The sequence below is a fragment of the Mugil cephalus genome, chromosome 11 (genome assembly GCF_022458985.1).
Source record: "Mugil cephalus isolate CIBA_MC_2020 chromosome 11, CIBA_Mcephalus_1.1, whole genome shotgun sequence".
Classification (NCBI taxonomy): Eukaryota; Metazoa; Chordata; class Actinopteri; order Mugiliformes; family Mugilidae; genus Mugil; species Mugil cephalus.
In genome coordinates, this window is record NC_061780.1 from 24,931,186 (window position 1) to 24,953,483 (window position 22,298).

General features: G+C 41.5%; 1 protein-coding gene across 1 annotated transcript in view; it reads left to right on the top strand.

Moving 5' to 3' along the window:
* The window catches only part of znf385d (zinc finger protein 385D), a 96,353-nt gene that overhangs the window by 44,394 nt on the left and 29,661 nt on the right, over positions 1–22,298 (top strand). Inside the window, exon 4 of the mRNA XM_047599262.1 lies at positions 13,537–13,705. Within this exon, the coding sequence (XP_047455218.1) occupies positions 13,537–13,705 (169 nt within the window). The remainder of the gene's footprint in view (positions 1–13,536; positions 13,706–22,298) is intronic.

Here is a 22,298-nt window from a genome sequence, read left to right on the forward strand (position 1 = left end):
ACTGGTTTCGGTTTCTTCCATCAGCTCCTGGAATTCAATTAAGAAGTAAATAAATAAATACTCTCTCTTTCTCGACTTGCATTTAAAGGAGAAAGTAGATAAGACTCTTCTATTAACTGACTGGAATTAATCTTTGTGGCCTCTGTATAATTTGTCTTCAAACTTGGCGTTCTGTGCACTTTTTTGACTCAAACAAACATTTATTTTATTTCCACAGGAAAGACTGTGGAGTGCTATGTTTTTATGTGTTCCATCTGTCTGAGCAACAGAGGCAGTAAAAACACAGTGGATTTATTATTTTATGTCTTATTAGGAACACATTCTGCTCAAAGAAAGGACTCACAATTATTTTCAGTCGGTCATCGGTGATTCACCAGTCACTAGTAACTCTTCTACTTTAAAGTTGGGGTCTGTGTCTGGCTCTCACTGTGTTACGTCTGCAACTTTCACTAAAACAATGCAACCCCTGGTCGACAGATTATGAAATTCTTCCCGCGAGCCAGGTCAGACATTTCCACAGACTGTACGTTTGACTCCCCTGCTCTAGGGGATAAGTAGTAACAGATAATAAATTTATACGGGTTGTTTTTTTACTGCAGTTTAACGCAACTCCCTAAATATATGAAACCATGGTCAGCTTGTGTTCCCATAAATCATGAGAGGGAAGATTCTACAGTGTAACACTATGGGGCAGTTGTGCTATGTTGAAATAAATGTCTTATTGTCTTAATGTCTTAAATGTCTAATGTCTTATTTTCACCTATAAATTTTACTACCAACATCTGTCAATATGTAAAAGGCCCTGTGTTTACGGAGCCGTGTTTATCTTCTCCTCAGTCTCCGTGTTCATCCATCACCGTTAAAAGTTTGAAATTATAATTATAAATACTCAGAAATAGTGACAATTAAACTAGTCTTACTGTTATTTGGTATTATCATCGTAACATTAGCACGCTAGCCATAATAACTTGGTAGTGACTGAGGTAAAGTTACATGTCAATTAAATGCGTCTATCTATATGGACATTAATTACATAAACACATGGTTTTCACTGTATATATGATGCTAGCTGCTTGTCTTTAGTCTAGATAACTAGCTAGCATAAGGCTAAGTTAATTTCAAACTTCATTCATTTGTAAAGCGGTGTTTTTGAGATCAAGGTTCACATTAATGATGGTATCACTTTATTTTTCCATATAAAATCTTAACAAACGTCAAAGAGAGACATTGACATTTATCTCATCACATAATAGGGAGAAATCATTTGACATCCAGTTCTTCCTTTTAATCTTCTGCTTCATAACTTTCTCTGTTTTTGTTCACTGGGGAAACGGTGGAGTTTCCTCCGTGTTTTCCTGATCCTGTGCTGGAACCGTAGCCTGAGCACTGTGGCATATTTTAACCTTTAAACCAACTTTATTCTCTGTTGCTGCCACTTCTCTATGGGTGAATATTGGTTAGATGTATCTAACATGGCGCCCATGAAACATGTGACCAGCTCAGAACCAATCAGCATAGAGGGATAGCTCAGATGCTCCATTTACTACTTGGCCAGACTCGCTCTGGATTTCACATGCTTTTGAAAACTCTAGTGGATAGTTGAGGTACTACTTTTTATCAACCCAGGAAGTTGCATCTTACTTCACCTGCAGAGGTGGACGTCTGACCTGATAATCTGTTGAATGTTTTGGGGGGAATCTATGCTTGCAGTCAGTTTAAAAGTTTGCAGAATTGGCAGTAGTCTCAGGAGTCGTGTTTGAGTAACAGCTCTGCAACCAACAGTGGAGCTGAGTTTCTGTGATTAAACACTGATAAAGATTTCTCCAAGGCCGGTCTCCAGTTTGAACTTCTTTTGTGGCAAACCTCATGGAAGACTCTGCCTCCTCACACTATTAATCCCCTCTCTATTAAAAGCCTCGCTGCCTTGTTAGGAAGTGAATGAGAAAAATACCAGAGGAGAGGAGAGAGGGGTGAGCATGAGAGCATTGTGGTTTTGGACAAAAAAGGAAGAAATATACTGACCGAGTTTACACCAGTCAGCCATAACATTATGACCACTGACAGGTGAAATAAATACCGTCAATCTTGTGATAATGCAGTGTTCTGCTGGGAAACTTTTGGACCTAGCATTCATTCATGTGGATGTTACTTAGACATGTAGCACCCACCTAGACCAGACCAGACACCCCCACCCAATAGCACCTGGCCTCCAAGTGGGATGATCCACAGACATAACTCCAGACAAGCCATATTTTTTTCATATACACAACACTAATACAGGAACCATAATTTTTTTCAGGTTCCATGAAGCTTCAAAATAAAAGTGAATTAAATTGCAACTAAAAATTTGCACCTACGAGAGGCCGAGACAATATTAGGAAGGTGGTTTTAATGTTGTGGCTGATCGGTGTATGTGCCTTGCTAAAACGGAGATTTGACAGAGGCTGACGTGTTTGATTTTGGGGGTGTTTCTCTCTGCATCACTCAGAGCAGCAGGGTGTCGATCAGTTCTCAGCAGGTGATAACGAGCTGCTGTCTGCTGGATTCATGAAGCACGTCACGCTCATCAACCATCGATGCGGAGATGTTTTTACAAGATAGAAACGTTCTCATGTCCGTCCAAATTAAAATCTATTCTTTAACTTGATATCTCTGAAACAGCAGGACAGATTGAATCAAGAAGTGTCTTGAATCGCATTTGGATTCCAGTCACACATTTGTTGACTTAAATTGACCCAAATTCAAAAAAGACTTTAACACCAGAAAAACAAATGATTTCCCCAAGTTTGTTTCTGAGTCTCAACCTGAACAACAATCAAAGCATGAAGGATGGATAGGAGACTGATGATTGTCATAATCCTCGTCTTACTAAAGTCAATAAACACTCAGAAACATCAGCTTGGTGTTACTGCGTTACTGCTGCTTCTAAATAAATAGAAGAAACAATAAGATTGATTGGAAAGTTAGTGAAACCTTTCAAATGGAGACAGAAAGAGAGCGGTGTTGATATTTAAACCTATGATGGGATTAACCTGACAAAGAGCAATTTGGGCTTGAAGCAGTGGTGGAAGAGGTGTTGAGATGTTGTACCTCAAAGTGCCAGTAGTTGATCACGCTATACAATACTCAAGTCAAAAGTGTGCACTGCAGAGAACCCAAAATATGCACATGTATAGACCCCTTCATGGCCGACGTCACGTCGTTAGCTGGAGGCAAAACAGAGGGAAGCATGAGGGAAACACTGTCACTGGCAACTGTGAAAATATGGTGAAAAACAATGATACTTGATATTTTATCTACCACTACCTGTCGTAGACAACTTTGGTTTGGCTTTAGTGATAAAAAGAAAAGACTGGAATGAGACAGTCAACAATGGGCACACTTCATATCAGGTCAGACTAATATGTAATGCATCATCACTTTAAGCCTGGATAATGTTATTGATTAGACTAAACTGTGACTGAAGTTATGTTAAGTTAATCATTATCTGGGAGATTCTTGTTACAGATTAATGCTAAGCGCTGAAGTTGCATTTACTATGTTATCCTCCACAGTGGTTCCACTTACTTCTTGTAATATTTTTGTAGGAGAGGCTTCACTTGATAAAGACAGACCAGACTTTGTCCCCTCTGTGTCCTCGTTTGGTCAAATCGTCCATCCAGTGTGTGATAGTGTAGAGGTCGGTGAATCTTCAGTCAGAGTAAACTTTTTCAAAATAACTATCACAGTCTTGGAGAGTGAGTGTATTAGTATATTCCCAAAATATATGTTTTTCCGTCCATTCTTGCCAAACAGTCCATTGAAATAGTTATAGTGTTTGAGAAGTTTTGCCTCCAGCTAAGCCCCGCCCCTCAAAAAACGTCACACAAACTGTGAAGGGGTCTATTTACACAGCATTTTAAATGCACATAAAATGGGTCAAATGCTCCAACACAAAAACTAGTAAGAAGAATTATCTTAGTAGACAAAAAAAAATTATTTCACTATGTTTTAAGTTATCTCATCTTAGAGCGTGAGTATAATCAACCCCAATGTTCTTATTAAAAGTAAGTATGCAATGCAGGAAATTTGGCTGTTAAGCTATTAAATACTCTGTAGGTTATTATCACTGATGTATTCATGTAAAAGCAGGTTTTACAATTACCAGTGACACTTGCTACGATCCGGTGCTAAAATGCTGACCCCTATTACAAAGTCTAAGTTTTATTAGTGACTTTTAAAACGCTGACTTGTTCCCATCTCTGGAAAACCATCTTCTAATCACACCATATTTTAATTTAGGTCATAGTTGTTGTTGTGTAGCTCTCCCTGGGTTTGCCCAAACTCAAGCTTATGATTTTGGTTATGACATCTCACATCTTTATTCTCATCATTGCCTCACGTTTCAATCAAACCCAGCTTGTGTTCAAAATAGAAAATAATCGTTTTTCTGAATCCATTAGCTCATGTGTGCTCGCTGCAATATATTATAATGAAATGCTTGGCCTTAATATTTGCTTGCTAAGTCTGACCGACGAGCAGATGGGCTTCAATTCCTCCTCCGCCTAATTTCCATATCATTTTGAAAGCAATCACAAAAAAATTTAAAGAGAAAATCGTTGGCACTGCCGCATGTTGTTAAAGCAGTTCCCTGAACAGCAGTGTCATCGCACTTTCATTAAAGGAGTAATCAATCCATTTTCGAGCACCGAATGGGTCAGTGATTACTCAGGATGAGATTATAATGTCTTACATGGGTTGGGGGGGTCTATCCGGGTATGTATTTACTGTCCGTCAGGTAATTTTAAAGCTTCATTATAGGAATAGAGCCTGTGTTTATCTGTCCATCAACAGGTAGCGCTGTTTTTTTTGTTTTTTTTCCACCGCCCGAAATTGTCTTTAATTTTCTCCGGTGACGGTTTATCATTAACGTGAAGCTGCTGTCGGCCCCGGGTGATGATGATGAAGCAGAATAATGATCCACGCTGCTGTGTGGGACAAAAGGAAGTCCGTTTGAAAAAACCCGTTAATGGAGGGAGATCATAAAGATGGAAAGAAAAAAAAAAAAAACAAAAGCTCGTCCGTTTTAAAAGATTTTAAAGACGCTGCTGCTTTACTAGATGCGGTCATGTTTATGAGTCGGGGTCATAAACCGGACTCGAGTCTGTAATTTGTTAAGTGGCAGTGAGTCAGCGGCTGGTCTGATCTGCTCCTCTCACAGGGCGTCTCTCCGTGACCTGTTTACATCAGATGCATTTGAGACGCTGCCTGTGGCTCTTTGCATCGACTGGTGTTTTTTTTTTTTTTTTTTTTTTTTTATTAACTTATCCTGTTTACTTTTCAGGCTTTTTTTACAAGCTCATAATCTGTTTAGTTTTTTTCCTTGTCAAGGAGCAGACATGGAGACTCAGAATCAGAATTGCTTTATTAATCCCTACTCATAGTGTACAGAACAAAGAGCGATGTAGGCAATGAGAATATATAAGAAGAAGTAGAGAACTGCAATAAGAGGACACACAGAAATATATAAAAATATGTACAAGAAGATGAAGAAATGAACATATTCACAATTCGGTGCGAGTGACGAGGCTAAAAAAAAATCTGTTGATGCATGTGCAGCATGAGAAGACAAGTGGGAAACACAGACGTCTGTAATTGCCGACTGATCTGATGAGCAGGAATGTTCTGTGCCACCCGGTGTAGGAGTGAGAACAACAAAACAAAGTTTGGAGGTTTAGTCAGATATGTCGATGAAAAACCAAGCGCGCTTTGGTGTCTTTTGTGCACAGCTGCTTGATCCCGTACACCTCTCCTTTAGCTCATTACGTATCTGCCGCTGTCTGAAGATAAGACTCTATTGATCGCTGTGGGGAAATGTGGGTGTTGCAGGGGAAGGACGAGACGGTGCAAAAATACAAACACAGAATAAAGTAAGAGAATAATAAAAAAAAAAAAAAAAAACGCCACAAAAGAGAAAATGCACGCTGATAAATATGCAGCCTCTGACCTGAGAAGTATCGGGTCATTATGAGGTTGAGCCCTGGAGGATAAAGCTTGTGGAAGTGAAAAATTTATTCTTGCTCCTCGGGCTGAAGAGAACAAGAAAATAGTTTGTGCTGGTCATTTATGCTTCATGTGCAGAACTCCTGGGAAGTCCTCCCATTGCAGTATACCGTACATCACGCGCACTAAGCATCGTGGAAGATGCAGATATGAGAGACACTTTTTGGCCAGAGGTTTTGTCGAACGTGTTTGTCGGATCACACCTATCTCCACCCAGGAGAGATTAGCGGTCACACTGCAAACATAAACATCTGGGAGCTCACGAAGTGGCTGCTCGGGTTGATGTGTCAAAGCTGCAAGAACTCCCAAACGAGGCCTTTGAGAAAAAAATGACAATTTTGTGCAAACAAGTTTCTCACTTCTTGTGGAGTATGTAACAACTTTATGTGGCAAAGAAACCCCTTAGATATATACACAATTGGTTAACTGTTACATAATCTATCAGTACATAATTGAATTTCAGAGTGATAGCTCCGCTGAGCTTCGAGTGGACAATTAAAGTACTGCGGCTTTTGGTACTTGGAAGTTGAAGCTTGTTTTTATTAACACGAAAATGTAGCTCAGATGTGACACTGACTTGACCTGAAGTCTCGCATCAGAGCACAGTAACATTATGTAACACTATCAGCAGGTTTGCCTTCATTAAACTGTGCGAGAATAAAGTCTGATGCAGAATAACCAGAGGAGAGATGTTGGATACATGCTGTGCCTCATGTCCTCCTTTCCAGCATTCATGTGCATTTTCTTCCCTGTAGCATTTCAGATTTTATTTTAGAAACGCAACATCGTGCAAACAATGCTGCATGATGTTACAGAGAATTAATACTGAAAAAGACCTGTGATCGCTCCAGTGCCTTAAGTACCAGAGCAGAAATAAATCATCATAAAACATGCTGTGAAAGTTCATGTTTTCCTCTTCCACCTCTGCAGGTACCTGTGCCTGGCGAACACGATGACGCTTGAGTCTTTTTTTTTTTTTTTTTTTTGTCAGTGTAAATTATGTCTCAAACCCTGATCTTCTGTATGCATCTCTGGAGACCTGTCCTCTTTAACAACTCAAAAAAAGAAGCACGCGCAGCACTGTCTGTTGATACTTTTCAATTTTACGGGGCTTATACTAAAAATTTATTTTAAGACACAAAAAGTGAAGCATTCCCAACTGTAACTGTAGATTGTTTTCATTCGTCTCTGTGATTGGCAAAATGTGAGAGATGTGTCTTTATAGCGACGGTTTTCATTTTGTTTTTTCCACTATATCTGTATCGATGGGAAGACACAAGTTTGAAAATGTGCCCTGATATCCAAGTTCTTTTTTGGACAGATTGTTGAGTTTTCCAGCAGAAGCCTGGAAGCCCCGCAGCATGAGAGCAAATAAGAATTAAATCAGAGCCCCTACTTAATGTTCCTTGTGCTCATGATGGTCATAAATTAAGGACTTAATGGCAAAACATGCTTTAAAAAGCCATCAGTGATGCAGCCCGTGAGCTATCAGTGACACAATTTTTCTATCATAACAATTTTAAATCATTGCTCTGGCGAAGAGGAGGGTTTCCATTATAGTAGTGTCTACAACAAACAAAGAGAATCGAGGACGACTGAACCTGTGGGGTTTCTGGAAGACGTTTCATCAGAGTATCTTTTATCAGGAACATCTGTGGGCGTTGTCCACCTGAAACACACGTGACTGGAGCCTGTTAACGACCAGATACTCACGCATAATTGAAGGCAGCTGCTTTGATTCCACAATGAATGGTGCTCTTACAACCCACAGATTAGTGGTTCCCAACCCTTTTTCCTTTGAGCTCCACCTACTTGTATCTAAGAAAAGTGCCCCCAACCCGGTACACAAACGGATGCACCATCCTACCTTCCGAAATACTGTGCAGTTCCATCTATGAATGAAACATATTCAGGGGGATCCAAGCTAATTGATTGGAGGAATTATTCGATCAGCAATTAAACCATTTGGAAATCTAGTTAAATGCTTTGTTTTATAATTCTAAACGTAGTCACATCAGCCCGTGGGTAACATGTTTTACTCACCCTCTCCAAACAAACGGACCTGAGGGATAAACGCTCCATCTGTTTCAGTCGGCATTATCTGAAGTACACAGAGAATCTCAACATAGCCGACTGGAAGTTACCAAAGTTAGACAGAGTGTAAATGCTGGCAATGGCCACCGCATTCTTCATTCATACACAGACCTGATACCAAAGGCATGAATACGCTTTAACACAATGGCATCAGTGTTTCTGTGACATGCTGCTCTCCCTTTCTGACCAGATGTCAACTCTGCTGCCGGCTTAAAGGTGCAACAACAAAGCCACCACACTGACAGTCGGTTTTTGTTTGAGTAAAAGTAGCTACGACGGTTCAGTGATGATGCCATTCGACAGCTCGAGTAACTGAGAGGACACCTCTTCAGTCCCATCGGACGAGAACAAGTTTTCCTTGTTCTCCGTGACCACTTTGCATATGAACACAACCCTGAAACAGTGGGCTGGTTTAAGGTTTCCCCCCCACGCTGTCTGCAGCCTCCTTCTATTTAAGCCATAGCATCTTTGGCATGGACGCATGTTTCTTAGAGGCTCCATCTTGGCGATGGCGGTGAGCAGAGTCGTCAAATACCTGCTTTTCATCTTCAACTTTCTATTTTTCATGTGTGGAATCGCTCTTCTCGGTTTGTCCATTTGCATCGGGAGCAACAAAGCGGACTTTCAGATCGCTGAAGAGCTTCTCCCAGACGTGAACCTCCTGATATTCACCGGTGTCGTGACTTTGGTTTTTGGCTTCCTGGGCTGCTGTGGAGCGATCAAAGAGGCCCGCTGCCTGCTGGTTCTCTTCTTCCTTGGCCTGCTCTTCATGTTCCTCTTGATGCTGGCCCTGGGAGCCCTAGGTGTCATATCGAGAACCGCGGCCGCCCAGGAGCTGGTGAGGCAACACATGAAGCAGCTGCTCCCGCTGAGCGAACAGCCGCAGGAGATGCAGGAGTCTTTCCAACAGGTGGAGAAGTTTGGGTTCTGCTGTGGATTCTTTGCGGGACATCTGGACTGGGGCAACTCGACGGCGGTTCCTGAATCTTGCAACTGCACGGACACCTCCAGGAACTGCACGGTTATGAATGGACGTGAGGTTTACTCCACTCCGTGTGTGACCTACATCATGACGTGGCTGGACAGGGTGTCAGACTCGTTCATTTGGGCTGGACTCGCCTCTGGTGCATTGATGGTTCTGGGAATGATTATCTCTTCGATCCTGCTGTGTCAGATTAGGAATCGCAAAAAGGGCATCATTTAAAAACATTCATCTCACGGCCTGACTTGTACATTCTGAAATATTCCTCCTCCTTTTGCACATGTGTTTTTATCTTTGTAGATTTTCTCTGATGAGCATATGAGCTCATATGGGGACATTATGTCTCAAGTTTGTTGCAGCTTACCTGCTTCATTTAGACCTGTTGTCCTCGTAAGGAGACCCTTTTTTCTGCCATGTACTGGTAGGGAATGGTCAATAGACATATTTATTGATGTATATTAATGCTTATGCTTATGCTTACTAGTTTGATATGACATGCAAATATAACAAATTCAGAAGTACTCATTTTAGGATGTTGGGATTTTATTGGTTCCAATTCTGCTTTTGCATTAAAATAAACAGTTTTATGTTTTGGTTACCCGTTATTATCCGGACTTAAATTGTGTCCACCCACATATTTATTTTTATTTTTTTTTCAAAAACTACTTCCTTGTCAAAGATGAGGCTTATTTTTTTACTCCTTAGATCCTGCTAATCCCCAATACTTAAAGATCTTAATCTTATCTTAATTTCTTTAAGGTGCAATCCAAACAAATGCTTGTGTCTCAGGAGGTTAATTGCATTATTGGACTAAACTACTGAACTGTGAAGTTGTATAAAAAGGTACATCTGTAAGGGCAAAATGCTAAAATGCAAATGCAAAATGTCATGCATTCTAATATATCAATCTGTCTGTAGTATCTGTGCACCAAATACTTTTATTTTTCTTTCAAAGTTTATTGTGCTGAAGATGATTAAACATTTCCTCAATTCAGACACAACCTTAGAGAAAGATTTCTTTGTTAAATGGAAACGTGGCTGCAGGCTGGTACCAAAGATATATGTATTTTAAATATTTAAACATCAGTGATGGCACATTGAAGCCACAGACAGTGAATGGGACTGAGGCGTGGCTCCTCACGACGATACTTGATCCACCTCAGACTCTGAGGCTCCCACACTCGGTGTCAAAGGTTAGAACAACGACCGATGCCTCTTCTCTGAGTTGTGGTCGTTAACTGCGGTATTAGCTCATTCACAGGAATGTGGGTGGGTTTCTGTTTCGCAGGCGGCGGTGTCAGCAGGATGAAAATCCCCCTAAATCTTCATGCATTGGAGTAGGTTTTAATTTTCTCTGTTGCTCCTCAAGAGTGATCCATCCATAGTTTGCTTTTCTTTTGACACCGCCTGCTGCACGGAGCTGTGCATGTGAATCTGGGTCACAATGATTTATGGCTGGCTAAAAAACGGTGCAGGATGACAAAAAAAAGGGTGATGCCCCCAACTCCACGTATAAAAAAATGAATTAATAAGTCCACTGTTCCACTAATAAACATGATTTAGCCGCGATTACATCAATGTTTGGTTTTGGAGTTAATTTTATTCAAATGTTAAATTAATGTCGGACACAATGAATCGGAGCCACTGAAAGCTTTGCTCTTGTAAACTGTTCCATGTGTTGAGTTTTCAGTCTGGTCCAAACAACCAGAAATGGTTTGTTTATAGAGGAAAATGACCGTAGTCTTCTTTAAAACACAATTACATTATAACTATGACAGATAAAATGACAGAAAATATCTTGAAATCTCAGTGTTCGTCCCAAGTTGCGTTCACTAACATGAAAGGGGCGGGGCTTATATGCCCTGTGCTGCTACCACTTTTGGGGAGCTGTCATGACATCCACTTTTTCTACAGTGTCTTTTTTTTCATAGATGAGCAGGGTCATAACATAAATCATCCGGACTCGTTTGGGATTTATAATCCTGATTCCAGATCGAAATATTTATTAAAGTGTTTGGTGTGTTTGTTTGTTAATTGATGAGAGCTTGGTTTTTGTCTGCCGAGCAGGTTGATTAAGAGCTTAATGGCTCAGTTTGACCTTAACAGCTTCTTGGCTTGTCCCATCTGTTGCATACGTGTTGCCTGTTGCCAGGTGGATCGTATTGCACGTCTAAAGGTTGTTACATACTCCCTAAGAAGAGAGAAATTTGTTCTTGCTCTTAGAACTGCAAGAACAAGATTATGTCATTTTCTTCATGTGTTTTGTTCTTGTTTGGGAGTTCTCGACTCACCAACCAGGCAGAACTTCTGTGATGTGATCAGAAATTGGACGTGGGCACGGTTATATACAAAAGAGGAAACACTAGCAGCCACTCCGTGAGCTCCCAGATGCTAATATTTGCAGCGTGACCGCTAATATCTCCTGGGTAGAGATCGGTACACTGTGTGTTGGTGCATGCTGTATGAACGGTCCCACATCTCCCACAATGCTTAGCGGGTGGGACATATGCTGCAGCCCTATGAGGATTCCCCATCGTTCAGTACTCGAGTTTCTCGTGCAGAATAAATGATGTATGCATGTTCAGAAACTTCAAAAAGCAGCTCTCTCCACGCTTGCATGCAGCAGTGATTTATTACCGAGAACTCCTTTTAAACTAAAAACCTCTCTCCATTCCGTAACCACCACAGCAACGTTTTTTTTTTTTGATCCAGCTGGATTACTGTCACAACTTTTAATGGAACACTGACTCCGAGGCTAATTCAAACATGTGTAATCTACAGTTCGGAGCAGTCAGACAAACACGTCAGCTTAATGGCACAGCTAAGTACCAGTTAAGTGACAGTTTACAGTCTCAGTTGCTTTTAGCCGATACCAGGGAGTCGACTCGTCCGTAGCTGCGTGGCTGTTGGAGGATATAGCGGGATTTAAACTGTGACCCTTCTCTAAATTCTACAACAACCATGCAGTGCAGGGTTGTTTGAAGTCTCGAGAGCACCTGCAGGAAAAAAACTAATGGTTCCCTTCCTGGTTTAAATCATGCATGTGCCAAACTTGAAGTTTAGGCAATTCTTACGCTTCATTGCTCTAATGAAAGATGAATTATTGCCGTAGTTGCATTAAACACCCATCCATATCAGCGGAGGCCTGTAGCAAACAGTAACTCATGCCTCCGGTACCTGAGGGGAGACGAATGCCAGCGAAAATTAATGGTTTCATGCCAGAACATGATGTGCAGTGTGTTTGAAAAAGCGACGCTTCACCCAAAAATGGTTTCTAGAACGAACTGGAATGTTTGAAAGGCGCTCCGGCACTTTCTCGACCTTTGCCAACGAAATTATTGAACTATGAATTTCTGGCAACATCGCGGCCCCAGTGTAATGAAACCTCTTTACTCGTCTCATTCTATTAACTTGTCACACACTCTTGTACGTGTCCTCGTCCAAAAGTTCACGATCAATACGGGGAGTAAATTAAACCCTAAATGTAGTGTATAGAAAACTGCTGTGAAAGCTTTGTTATGAGCAGGAAGTCGTTTTCTTTCAATTAAACCGCTGCAACCGCTGCTGTATTACTGCACACTAATTAAAGCGAAGGAACAAAAGTGAAACGATGTTTTACTCGTGTGCTAATCCAGAGACGCTACTCGGAAAGGTCTCTTTGTCCCAGCAGTCTTTAGTGGATAGCCCCGCTGTGGCTCATAAATAAAAATGCTTAGCAGTGTCTTCTGGGTGATGCGCGGGCTGGCGCGCTTATTTATTGCAAGAGGCAATTGCATCCCTCGCGACGCCTCTCTTCCTGCCTCAGGTAAAGTATGCAGGGAAGGGTGCGGAGGTAAACAAGGGCAGCTCAAAGTCTTTGCATATGTCCCCCCTTCTGTGTGCCTGAATGAATCTGTTGTGAAGGTGAATCTCGGAGGTGCGACGTGTTCAGACTTTAAACTGAACCGCCACGCCGTAAATTAAACTTTATGGGTCACTCGGACGGTCACAGGTTTCTCAAATATTGGCAACTTGTTTTTATTTATATATATATAAAAAATGACCTCATGACTGACTTAGGGAAGAAATAGGTCTTGTAAAAGCAGCAATAATCCATCCAGAAATGCTTCCTTTTCTAATAAACAACTAAATTATGTCTTTTGTTTTTGTTCCAAAAACAAAATGGTTCTTAAATGACCAATATCGCCCGTTGATGGGAAGGAGCTTTTCTTTACCTAAATTGGACAGAAGCAAAATTAAATTGACCATTTTTGCCAGACTAAATGGTTTATCAGCTGTCCCAGACTAATTACTTTTAGTCTACTTGTTCGCCTCCGACTGCGTCTCCGCGCCGCTCATATTTCATTTCATCCTGGCCCCCGTGTTTTTTAGCTGCTTTCCCACCGTTAAATCAAGCCTGTTATTTGTTCTGCTCACAGAGCCAGGCCTTGGCCCACTACAAGGGCACCAAACATGCCAAGAAGCTAAAAGCCCTGGACACCCCCAAGAGCAAGCTCAAAGGCTCAGCGGTCGCCAAGGAAACCGCCAACCAGGAGACCGCCAAGGGCATCAACACCTCGCAGGTCCCCAACGGCACTGACAGGAAAGGTTTGTCTTTTTCGTTTCTGACTGGCATCATCCAACATTCTTTGTTGTTTTCTTTGTGAAGCTGCTGTTCAGGATTGATACCAGCCCTCTCTGTCTTTTTCTGGCATTTTAGTTGTGCTGTAATCACTTTAGGAGCTGGATGGGTTCACTGTTGATTATATCAAGCCTTGTTGTGTTGGCCTGCTCGGGCGATGGCCGACTGCCGGCTCACTGCTGATATATTACATTTTTAGAGTGGAGAAATCTCCGTTGAATGTACATGGCAGACTTGATGTAAGGTCTCGTTATGCTCCAGAGAAAATGATTCATGCGTAATCTAAGGTCACGATCAGACAGATAAACATTGTGTGGAAGAGTACTGGAGGCGACATGGGTGCCAACACAAAAGGAGCTGAGCCAAGATCGCGTAGCCGCCTGGCAAACATGTTGAACCAGCCTCTGCTTTTGCAAAACTCTGTGTTTCTGTGATTTACATTTTAATCTGTGCAACCAAAGCTAAAAGAACGTTAGCCTTACAGTTGTAAAATCCTGCCTTGGCATCTGAAAAGCTTCTTTAATTTGTGGATCTGTTACTGATTCTGGACATCCTGGATCACAGATTGTTGTGGTACTGGTACCATTTTTTTTCCAGCAACACAGCCAGTAGCTGTTTTTGCGTAAGGGCTGTTTTTTATTGGAAGCTCACATGCAACACTCCGTTAGATCATTGAATCGAGGGAAGGGTATGTCCGATTGTGCTTTGGAAAGTTCTGGAAACTGTTTTTTAACTTTCCAAAGCAGATAATGTTTCCTGAAGAGCAGTGTTGAATCTCGTTAACCTCCATCTTGGTTGTTCTTGACTCAATCTAGCTCCAGGCGCTAGTCCAAAGAGTGGAGTTGAGGCAAATGTGTGATGCTGAGGTAGACAACAAGCAATATATATATATATAATACAAAACGATCAGGCATAACATTATGACCACCTTTCTAATATTGTGTAGGTCTCCCTTGAGCCTCCAAAGCAGTTGTGTCTCATCAGAGAATGGACATGGGCCTTCTGAGGGTGTCTTGAGGTGTCTGGTAACAGGATGTTGTTAATGGGGGCCTTTGAGGGGAGGGGCCTCTGTGGATCATCCCCCAGATACTTGATCATTTTGGGATCAAGTGAATTTGGAGGCCAGGTCAACACCTTGTGATGTTCTTCATGTTTTCTTTCGGAGTTGTTCCTAAAGTGTTTTAGTGTGTTGGTGTGGTGCCATCAAGGAGTGTCGTTGTTATGGGGTGGGGTGCCTGGTCTGGTCTGGTCTAGGTGGGTGCTACATGTCTAAGTAACATCCCCATAAATGAGTTCCTGGTCCAAAAGTTTCCCAGCAGAACACTGAATTGTCACAAGATGGTTTAAATGTTATTCACTTCTCCTGTCAGTGGTCATAATGTTGTGGTTCCACATTATCTGTGTGACCGTACACATTCAAGGTCCTGACGTTAGAGCAAGCGTAGCAACCTATGCTATTCAGGCAGCTAGCAATTCATATCCTTAAGGCTGGATATTAGTTAAAAGTGGAGTTACATAACAATGATCCCATGTGCAGTTGAAAACATTTTTATTTAACTTCTAAACCCAAAAAACAAGCTGAAACAATGGTATGGTTTCTTGAAGATGCTCGGGCGCTCATCCGTATATTCAGTTGGTAAAGGCCGGTTAGAGAGTTGGGGTTATTAATAAGAACATCTGTGCATGTTACCGTGCTGCTCTGTTGTGATCCTGCTGTAAAGTTGGACATTTAAACATGGAGGTCCCTGGGGATTCACTCAAGTGGACATTTGAGGAGCGTCACTTTTTCCACTTGTGTGTTCTTCCCACAGTCGCCTTAATTTGTCCACTGTAAAAACCATGACGGCATGATTCATGGCTTTAAAGACAGACTAAAGGAGCTGCTGGAGAGATAACAGGGAAGCAGAGTGATTCAGCCAGCGGGAGTTGATCCTGGCTGGCCGCTGTGAACAGGTCTAAACGCAAACAGGCCGAGTTGGATGATACGTTACACCGACTGGTTTATTTGAAACAGCGTTTGCCAAATGTTGCATCTTACATAACCATGTTCTGCAACCCTCATTCTTCCTTTTCTGGGTGTCTACCTTGCATTTGCTTATTTTTTGTCTTTTTTTTTCTTTTATTTGCTGGAGCACATTGTTGCGCGCTGACTCTGTGTAACTTAATAGCATTCAGCGTGTTGCAGCCAGGTGGCTGCTTAAACCTGGTTATCTTGGCCAGGTGTCTGCTGGAAAACAGAATCCTCACTCTCTGCGGGTTTTTTCGCTTAAAGCACGTTTTTAAAAAGTAAACAGAAACCCTCAGCTCCCGACAAGAACCAGATCTAGATTTAATTAAAATGTTTTATGTGTTCTGTCCCACATTGGGTTCTGCTGAAGGATTACGTCTTCGGAAAGAGCCGCTGCCCTCTGCGAATCCTGCTGTAGCATTCTGTAAACCGCCTCTTATTATGTCACAAAATTAGCCGAATTAAAGTCTTAGCCTTTAATGGAAACAATAGAAGTTTTTTAAAAAGAGAAATTGGAAACACATGAGGCGTTTTACTCCAGGATTGGTTTTTACCTCAGCCCGTGTTTCTTCCAATGTTCCACAAGTGTTTAGAAACGATTTAGGAGCACGTCTCTGCAGCTCATCGTGCATCGTGACGTCTTTGTCGAGTCGCTGCGAGTGTAAAGATTACTTGAGGTGAAACGTAATATTGGATTTAGATGGTTATACCCCGTCCCAGGTGTAACATCCAGATTGTTTTTCCTCCGCATCTCCTTATTGAACAGATCACCCAGCCACTCATTTTTCTGTCTTTTACCTCACACGCCGGTCATATGTTTATCTTTATGCTACATTAGGAGCTTTACACCTGGCAGGAGTCTGCCTCGTCTCCCACAGAGTAACTCAGACACTCTACAAATGTCAAACCGTTACACGGAGCGATTTGCACTCATGCTTTCCCCCCGGAGCTAATCCATGCCGCAGTTTGTCGACATTTACTGGAAGAGAGCTTTCAGGCGAGGTGCTGCCGCCTCCAGCTGCCATCTCGGAGGTCTTTGAAGTTAACGGTGGTCATGAAATCAAAGATGCTTTTCAAGAATCTCATGACAATTTACGGCTTTAGCTGTTCAAAAGAATTGTGTTTTGTGCCATGGAAAATATATAGCCGGACTGAGTAAATGTTTGGATGCTCGGTTAAAGGGCAAATATCCAAAGTAGTGAACTTACTTTACATTGAATGTCAGATTCTCTTTATAAAGATATTTTAACCGTTCAGTCATTTTGTTTTTTCTAAATCACAACTAAAACCAAAAGATTTGAATGGTGGTATGTTCGTGTGCTGTGGGAAATTTGAGCATCCAAGACACAGTAATGGACCAGCTGGATTTTTGATTAAAGATCAACTAATGTAATATGCTACAGCAAATATCATCTGAACTGTTTTGCATCCTGCTGCCATCAAGGAGTGTCATTGCAACGTGGTGAGGGTACCTGGTCTGGTCTGGTCTGGTCTGGTCTAGATGGGGGCTACATGTCTAAGTAACATCCACATGAACGAGGTCCAAAGGTTTCCCAGCAGAACACTGAGCTGTCACAAGATGGTTCAGTGTCATTTACTTCTCCTGTCAGTGGTTTTAATGTTGTGGCTGATTGGTGCATCTGAAAATATCCACACAGAATTCACTTGCAAGTGTTTTTAAATGGCACCTCTTGCATAAAATGTGTGCTTTAAATAATTGATATATTCTACGAGAAGGTAGAAACTAAGGATTATGCTTTGTGTAGAAAATCTACCCAACAAACCTTTTCCATTTATTATGGAACATTTCTGTCTTTTCCATTTGTTGCACACTTGGCCACACATGAAATCCTTGACTTCTCTTTTGGACCAGAAACACATGAACACAGACACATCCCACTGTGGGACTTCATTCATGTTCTCTCCTGAACTCCGAAGCGCATGCATTTGCCCCATTTCTGTTGCATATGTCAGCCTCCTGTATTATTTTTGTATATATATTTTTATATTCTATATGTATGTTTGCTCTGGGGCCCAGAGAAACAAATTTCATTTGTATGTACAGACATATAAATGACAATAAACCATAGAAGCAATACACATATTTTAGCTGCATCCAGGAGTGATTTCCTCTCACTTTCACACAACACAGGACTCGTTTTAAAACTCACAAATACTCCGGTGTGTATCGCACATTAGCGTCAACACTAATTCATCACATGAACTCATCCATTATTCAGCTGTGTTGCTACAACTTTTCACCACATCTGTTCATCCGGAAATAACGTAAACACAAGCAAACTGCTGCAGGCTCTTCAGGTATGCTACGTGGTGCACGCTGGATCCCATGTGCCCCCCTGCGCTGTAGCTGTCTAACGTGTCTGTGCGAGCCTCACGGCATGATAATTCAAAGTTCAACCAAAGAAGATATGCATAGTTACATGTTAGTACGACATTCCCACATATCTCTATCAGTCAGTTAGGTTTTATTGTGTGATAAGTGTTACGACCCGGCACAAGGAGGGCAACATGAAATGGATAAATGAATAAAGAGTTTATTTTCTTAGAAAAATACAATAAAGGCGACAAATGAGACGAGACACCTCCTCGGATGTGGCTGATTAGGACGATTAAACCCACGAAACGCCCAAAGACACTTGCGCCGCCCCCTCAAAGACCCGTTTCCATGCAGAGGGTAACGTAATGAAAGCAACAGCCAGTTCAGTTCAGTGAGAAGAGATTAAGAAGATGAAGTAACGTGAACGTAGACTCTGTAGACTCTGAGAGCTGAATCTCAGATGATGCAGGTAGATTGGGGCAGGACCCCCGGAGTCTAGACGCTGGCAGGTGAAAGAAGGAGACTTAATGGATTAACTTAGAGGTGGAGATGGAGGGGAGGAAGGTTATGCAACAGACAGCCAGTGGATGGAGAAACAGAATGAACAGGATGAACTGATTTTGACAGTGTGGTGAAAATGGAAGAGACAGGAGAGAGGTCTAAGTGTCATTAACATAACTCGATGTGTTCTTAAGAAATTAAATGGTCATAGAGGAAGAATGAAGTTATAAAATGCACCAATCAGCTTTTCATTACAGCAGCTCCTACTCAGAGTGAACCAGTGTTCAGACCAAGGAACAATGTAGGCAACAAGATCAAATAAGTGTAAGTAGGCAATTATAGTAAGAATACATACATCAATGTAAACAATATAAGAAATATATATAATATAAATGTGTATTAGTATAAGTGACCCCGTGTTCTGACACTGTGGGATATTTCACAGTGGGAAATTATTGCACATGATAGAGTCCAATAAATATATAAAGAAACATGTACAAGTGTGTGAAGGAAAGTGAACATGAATTATTGCACGTGCATCAGTATGAATATGGATATGGGTTATGCACACTCAGGATGAGGAGTTGTACAGATTGACCACATTTCTGGCCACAGGCGGGAATGATTTCCTGTGAGTGATCCTCTGGGAAACTTTCAGACCTGGTATTCATTCATTGGTGTGGATGTTACTTAGACATGTAGCACCAACCTAGACCAGACCAGACAGACAAAAATGCTTTAGAAACAAACAGCAACAACATTAAGAACAGCACAAAGTGTTGACCTGGCCTCCAAATTCACTAGCTCCCAAACTGATCAAGTATGTAGGGGTTAGGGTTAAGGTTAGGGTTAGGCCCCCACTAACAACATCCTTTTACCAGGCACCATAGGACACCCTCAAAAGGTCCACTTCCATCCTCTGATGAGTCACAACTGGAGGCAACATTGAGAAGGTGTTCATAATGTTATGACTGATCTGTATATTTGCTCAGACGATAGAACTTGTTGTGTATTACTTTAAATCTGTGCATCTTTGGTTTCACTCTGGTCCTGCTTTCTTCCGATGACTCACATTATTTGATCGCCAGCCTCCCTCTACTCATACGCTATTCATCTCCTACAGCCGATAAAGATCTCGCCTCACGCTGCAGCGTCTCCTTCACTCGATTCATTTGCTGTGTCTTCGAAGTATAACGTCCCACATTATCTAACGGGATTCAAGTCAGCTGCGCTCTTCCGTTACTTTCTGCTGAAAACCAGTCTGTGTGAGGCGCCTCGGCTGTAGCGCACTAGATTTGAAATGATAATTATTAATGTCGCCTCCTCGGTCTGACTCAGTACATCCTCACACTGTCGCAGCTAAAAAAGGAACCGAGACAATTTAAAATTAAACTTTCAGCCCTTTGTTGCGGGAAATGCTTTAACATAAAGTGTGACAGGTTAAAAGCTACTGGGAAAAAATGGAAAGAGTGCATTTTCATGAAGTGTTTGTCTGCTTATGCAAAACTTTAGAGATAATCTTTTCTTTTTAAAAAACTGTAGTTTTAAATCCCTGAGTCACGACTGTTTGGGAGGAACAATGGAGATCTACAGCCAAGGCTAAAAGTTCGGAGAATGACACAAGTATTTGTTTTCACAAAGTCTGCTGCTTAAGTGTTCTTAGATCTTTTTGTTCAATGTTGCTATGGTGTACTGAAGTATAAACACAGGCATTTCATAAGTGTCAAAGGCTTTTATTGGCAATTACATTAAGTTTATGCAAAGAGTCAATATTTGCAATGTTGACTTCTTTTTTCAAGACCTCTGCGATTTGCCCTGGCATTCTAACTTCTGGGCTGCATATTGACTGATGGTGGCTCATTCGTGCATAATCAATGCTTGGAGTTTATGGGTTTTTGTTTGTCCATCCGTCTCTTGGGGATTGACCACACGTCTCAACAGGAATAAGGTCTAGGGAGTTTCCTGGCCTTGGACACAAAATTTCAATGCTTTGTTTCGTTATCACCTTTGTCTTATGGTGCTCCATCATCACCAAACTATTCTTGGATGGTTGGGAGAAGCTGCTCTCGCAGGATGTTTTGGTACCGTTCTTTATTCATGGCTGTGTTCTTAGACAGAAACAACCCCACACATGGATGTTCTCAGGATGCAAACTTTTTTTCCAGATGCCCCAAACAATCAAAAAAAGGGGATTCATCAGAGAAAATTACTTTACCACAGTCCTCTGCAGTCCAGTCCCTGTACCGTTTGCAGAATATCAGTCTGTCCCTGATGTTTTTTCATGGAGAGAAGTGGCTTCTTTGCTGCCCTTCTTGACACCAGGTCATCCACCAAAAGTCTGCCTGCTGCCATTCACAAGCAAGCAATCCCGCACTTCAATCAACGTTAGGAGACGGTCCTGGTGGTTGCTGGACTTTCTCGGGCGCCCTGAAACCTTCTTCACAACAATTGAACCTCTCTCCTTGAAGTTCTTGATGAGCTCATAAATGGTTGATTTAGATGCAATCTGACTAGAGGCAATATCTTTGCCTGTGAAGCCCTTTTTATGCAATGCAACAACGACTGCACATCATATTTCCTTGCAGGTAACCATGGTTAACAGAAGAAGAACAGTGATTTCAAGCACCACCATCGTTTAAAAGCTTCCAATCTGTCATTCTGAATGAATCAGCATGACAGAGCGATCTCCAGCCTCGTTCTCGTCAGCACTCTCACCTGTGTTAACCAGAGAGTCACTGACATGATGTCAGCTGGTCCTTTTGTGGCCAAGCTGAAATACAGTAGAAATGTTTTTAGTTTGAAGCTCATTTTCATGGCAAAGAGGGACTTTGCAACTAATTGAAATTCATCTGATCACTCTTAATAACATTCTGTAGTATGCAAATTGCCATCATAAAAAAAATGAGGCAGGAGACTTTGTGGAAATTAATTTGTGTCATTCTCAAAACCTTTGGCCACGGCTGTACATAATATTAGAAAGGTGGTCATAATGTTATGCCTGATATATATATATATATAATATTATTTAATGTAATTCAACTGTTGTACAGGAAAATGGCAAAAAGAAGAACTGCATCATTCACTGACTCTTCAGACTGAATCTCTTCCAGTCTCCACAATCTTTTTTGAGGACTTTATGGATTTATTGAAGAACCTTTGACTAAATTATACCGAGAGCAGATCCTTTACAAATGTGCTCACCACTGGCCCTTATCTGAGATATTTAGATTTTTTTTAAACTCACTTTGTTTTGATGGAACAAGCAAGGTGTTAGCCATTTTTCATGTCTCTCCAGATAAAAGCGAGGCTGTTCAACAGTAAAGGTGAGGACGGGACATTGACCTCCTCCCTCTATACCTGCACTGAGATACCATCTGTAATGGACTTCACACAACACTGGCATTAAACATACTCTCAGGCCTTGGAAAAACTGTAAACACATTATACACAGGAAGAGACCCCCGGAGACCTTAAGCAACAAGTTGTCCTACCCAAACAGACAAACGCCTATTAATCATTTCAATGCCCTTAAAATAAAAAAAAAAATAAAAATAAAACCTCTACCGACAGATTTCGACACCATCTCTCTATCACATCTCCAGCAGGCGGGGGCGGCGGTTTGTTACAAGTGGCGCGGGGCAATGAATATTAATGCGCTCAGATGTCAGAAGAATTAATCGTCGAGGCGGGGGAACGCTGCATTATCTGTGAG